Here is a 4,942-nt window from a genome sequence, read left to right as displayed (position 1 = left end):
ACTAAGCAGAGTGGCTGATGTTCCCTTTATTCCTTTAAATGTTACGAAAATGTCACGCTCGGCATTATAGGGCTAAACATACTGTCTTTTTCCTGCTTTGTGCCCTCCGAGTCCTGGCTGCGCACATTCAAAGTCTTCATCTCTGTGAGTTGTGGCTTTCCTTTCTTTGAGATTGGCTGAGACCGAAGAAACTCAGCTTTGGAACGCACACTGGCAGTGAGCTGTGGTGAGCAGGGTTCTTTGGCACTTGATGGATGACCGTTTCTCCAGGAGGTGAAAGAGAGTGCATCACATGTGGTTGCAATCGACACGTCACTAGGCAGGAAAGAGGAGACTCCAATGTAAGGGAAAACAGCTCAGTTTGGGAAAGTTCTAAATAAAAGGGCATTTCTAATGCTAAAACCAAATGAATATAAACTAAGGTAAACGCTAGGATTTCCAGACAGGGTTCATGTGGTTTGTGGTCTTGATCTGGGACCTTTGAAGAATGAAGAGTATTTCCTGAGCACCCTCACATGGCACGCTCAGAACTGCTCTCCCCCAAGCGGACTTCATTCGGGGATTTTCCATCGTCGGATTCCAGAGGATTTGAAATCAATAATAGATGTATTGGAAGCATACAGAATATACGGAGTTTGATTGCATCCTCCTGAATGGGGCTGCATCTTCTCACGTCGCATTACTTTTTTGCAGCTGCACAATATTGGTCCCAGTGCGATCAGTGACACCCTTCTGGAAGTGGGCTGGCCCTTCTCTGCCCGGGATGAATTTCTCCTCTATATTTTTCATATTCAAACCCTGGGGCCACTGCAGTGCCGGACAAATCCTGCTATCAACCCACAGGGAATTAAGGTAGGAAAATCAATTCCTTTGCTGATTCATGACTAGGACTTTATGTTTTTAACATTGAAGTTTAAATGCCAGGCCAAATTAAACTCTCACTCCTAGAAAATGTGCACTGTCCTAGTTTCCTTTCTCATGGCGATGTCCTTAGTGAAGAGATGTCCTGCCATTTCTGTATCTCAATAAGTAACGTTTCTTCTTCAGAAGTATATTTATGACATAGGCCAAGCATTCTGCCAAAACTAGGAGGTGCGTGTTTCTTTTCTTTTAAACATTTTTTGGTGAACTGGGTGAAGGTTTACAGTCAATATGTCACTTTTATATATGTGGCTTGATTAGCGGTACAATCACACAAAATGTATAAAAATGGAAACATCATATTTTAGAAACTTTGGAAATACATTGCTTTCCAAAGATTTTTAGTGTGGTGCCAAAACACATGAGCATCCTTGCCCAAATGGGCTTATCCACAGTTGACAATAACAATAGTGAGAAGGGACAATTTGCCAAGGGCCGTCTCGATGCCCTGAGGGCCCCGGGATGGGATTTTCAGTAGCTTCCTTGATTTTTTTTCCATCTGAAAGCAGCTTTTCTCCTTCACCTTGAAGAGGGATTTCACTGGCCAGGGGAATTTAGGTTGGCAAGCGTTTTGTTTCAATACTTGAAATATTATACTATACTCTCCTTACATGTATGGATTTGGAAGAAAAGTGGAATGTAATTCTTATCTATTCTCCTCTATTGGCAGATTTTCTCAATAGTTTAGAGATTTGCTGTGTTTCCTGTAGTCTTCCTGACCCCCTGGCTCCTTTTATTTGACTCTGTTGACTTTGAAAATGATATGCCTAGGGGTAGATTTGTTGGTATTTATTCTGCTTTCTGTCTTCTGAGATTCCCAAATCTGTGGTTTATTGCCTTCCATTAATTTTGGAAATTTTACAGCCATAATAATTTAGATATTTCTTTTGTTCCTTTACTATTTTTCCTTGTGACATCACCAGTACACGATCTTTTGCCATTGTTCCAGTTCTTGGTTTGGGAGTTTCCATTTCTTCCCTTACTTTGTAAGTCTAAAAAGTTTCTTTGATAGCAGCTCCCCTTCCCCTCCCCCCTCTCACCCACAGGAACCCTTGTTGTTATATTAAATATTATTATTGTTATTTCATTTCTTTTCAAAGGGGAGCTGATATCAAAGAGTACAAGAAGAAAGAAAATGTTTTGAAAAAGTAATGTCAACAGTTGTACAATCGTGCTTGATCTCATTGAACTATGGTTTGGGAAAATATCTGTAAGAGCTCCCAATAAAATGGAAAACAACGTTTCTATTGATATAGCTTCAGTTTTGCTGACTCCATCCTTCGCCATGTTCAGTCTATTTAGGAAGCCATGAAAGGCATTATTCTCTCTGTTACAGTGCTTTACATGCCTAGCTGTGCCTTCTGTTTCTCTCCTAGGCTTTTTGTCTCTCTGCTTGCATTATCAATTTGTTCTTTTTCCATCAGAAGTTTTAGCATATTAATCAACTCACCTTGGACTCACTCCCACTGAGTTGAGTCAGACACATAGTGACTTCAAATAGGCTTTATGAGACTGGTTGGAAATCTTTAAAGAGCATATAGCCTCCTCTTTCTCCCATGGAGCAGCTGGCAGTTACGAACCACTGACCTTGCAATTAGCAACCCAACACCTAACCCACAGTGCCACCACCACGGATTGTTACAGTTATTCTAAATGATCTATCTGGCAATTCCAAAATTTCAGTCATATCTGAGTCTAGTTCTGATCTGAGACTTAGATTCTTTAGACTCCATCTTTTTCCCTTTTACTATGTCTCATAATTTGTTGCTGAAAGTTTAACAATATGTTCCAGATAAAGAACTGAGAGGTAGACAGACTGTAGTGTGAGGTTTTTTGTTGATCTGGGTAAGAGTTAGGCCCTGTTTATCGTTTTCTGTAGGTGGTATCAGAGGTTAAAATTGTTCTCTGGTGTCTTAGCATGTATTTCCTGTGTGGTCTTGAGGTTTCCTTAGATAATCCTTTTTAAACAGCGTCTGAGATTTGCAATTCCCTTGGGTAAAATGCCCTGTTATTATGTGTCCTAATCATGTGGTGGTAAGGTGTGTGTGCAGAGGGGAGAGCCTTCTGTGTTCCTGTGATGCGGTATCAGTCTGTCAGTGAGCCCGTGCCCCTTGTCTGCACTCGTCACAGGAGCAGCTTAGCTCCCCGCCCTCAATCTTAGATGAAATAGCAAGGCTGGAAGAGTCTACAGGCCCCTAGGCCAGCTAGGCTTTCTGAAAGTTTTCCTCCAGGGAAGAATGTGTCAAGGGGGCTAGGAAGCTCTGGACATACTTCAAAATGGTTAATTTTCTCTACAACGGCCAGAACCAGAAGGGAATGTTTTTCACTCTTCACAATGAGAACTGGTGAGATTTCTGGACTAGAATTCAGCCAAGTGGGAGCAGGAGGCTAAATCTGAGGACACCCCACTCCCCTTGTAGTTTTGGCTAGGCCAGACTGAGCCTTCAGCAATTCCTCGAGTACAGTTTAAAGTGTCCCTATTGGTACTGCATCCACCGGAGGACCTTTGCCCCTCGGCTGCTTCTGCTTCCGGGAAGTTGTGATTCTCTGTACCCGCCATTCTATCGCTTCAGTTTGTGGGGAGCAACTGATGTCTGTGGCTCAAGTGTCTGATGGGACTAAGCAGAGTGGCTGATGTTCCCTTTATTCCTCCTTTTTCTGGTCCTAGGATTGCATTCTTTAGTGAAGTGTGTGGAGAAGCCAGAGTAGCGCTCCTCCACCTCTCGTTAATGCAAATTAGCTGGGTGTCTGTTAAGTGTACATTCAGGTTCTGTGGGTCTGAGGCTGCCTGAGAGTCTGCCTCTAGATAAGTCCTCACTGAATGTTCATCCTGCTGGTCTGCCAACCAATAAGAAGCTCAAGTGTTGACACATATGATCCCTTTAGGATTGAGATCTAGAGTTGGCTGTAAATCCTCTCTAAGAAGGAATTAGCATGTTGTCATTAGGTACTGTGGAGTCAGCTCCTGCCCATAGCGACCCTATGCACAATAGAAGGCTACAGTTCTGCACCACCCTCACCATTGTTCAACTTCCTGAGCCCATAATGCAGCCATTACATCAACCGATCTCATTGAGGACCCTCCTCTTTTTTGCTGCCCTCCCACTTTACCAAACATGATGTCTTTCTCCAGGGACTGGTCTCTCCCGACAATATGTCCTAAGTACATCAGATGAAGTCCTGCCATCCTTTCCTCTAAGGAGACTTATTTTGAGGCCAGAGTCTTTTTGCTTCCAAAACAGATCAATTGGCTCCTTTAGCAGTCCATGGTATTTTCAATCTTCTTCTCCAACAACACAATTTAAAGGTATCTATTCTTCTATGGTCTTCCTTATCGGTGTCCAACTTTCACGTGCATATAAGGCAATGGAGAATACCATGGCTTGGGTAAGGCAGCACTCCTTAGTCCTCAAAGTAACATCCTTGCTCTTCAATACTCCAAAGAAGTCTTGTGCAGAAGGTTTGCCTAATGCAAATAAGTCTTTCGATCTCTTGACTGCTGCTTCCATGAGCATCGGTTATGGATCCAAGTAAGAGAAAATCCTTGACAACTTTAACCTTTTCTTCATTTATCATGCTATTACCTATTGGACCAGTTATAAGGGTTTAGGTCTTCCTTAGATTGAAGGCTACCCCAGACACTCCATACTGAAGGCTACAATCCTAGATCTTCATCAGCAAGTGCTTTAATTCCTCCTCATTTTCAGCAAGCAAGGTTGTGCCATCTGCATACTGCAGGTTGTTAATAAGCCTTCCCCAAATCCTTATGCTTCATTCTTTTATCAGATGTTTTTCCCAAGCAGAAATTCACGTAAGAATGAACATTCTCCTAGAAGCCTCAGGGACATAGCATCTCTATGAGAAGTAGAGCATAGGGCAGGCTTCAAGAAAGATTGATAAAGGACAGACTCAGACACCAAAGGCACAGGTCTGCTACATCTGGGCACTGAGTCATTGCCATTGTGAAAAGTTTTCTGTTTTCTTTTAAACCCAGCGTCCTTTCTAACTAACAAAAGAAACA

At 42.5% G+C, this 4,942-nt stretch overlaps 1 protein-coding gene across 1 annotated transcript in view; it reads left to right on the top strand.

The window, feature by feature from the left end:
* Positions 1-4,942, top strand: part of ITGA8 (integrin subunit alpha 8) — a 272,754-nt gene that overhangs the window by 211,347 nt on the left and 56,465 nt on the right. The window contains exon 26 of the mRNA XM_004712640.2: positions 694-852. Within this exon, the coding sequence (XP_004712697.2) occupies positions 694-852 (159 nt within the window). The remainder of the gene's footprint in view (positions 1-693; positions 853-4,942) is intronic.

Source organism: Echinops telfairi, unplaced genomic scaffold, assembly GCF_000313985.2.
Source record: "Echinops telfairi isolate 266 unplaced genomic scaffold, ASM31398v2 ScPeMD7_7473;HRSCAF=8511, whole genome shotgun sequence".
Lineage (NCBI taxonomy): Eukaryota > Metazoa > Chordata > Mammalia > Afrosoricida > Tenrecidae > Echinops > Echinops telfairi.
This window is presented reverse-complemented; position numbering and strand designations above follow the sequence as displayed.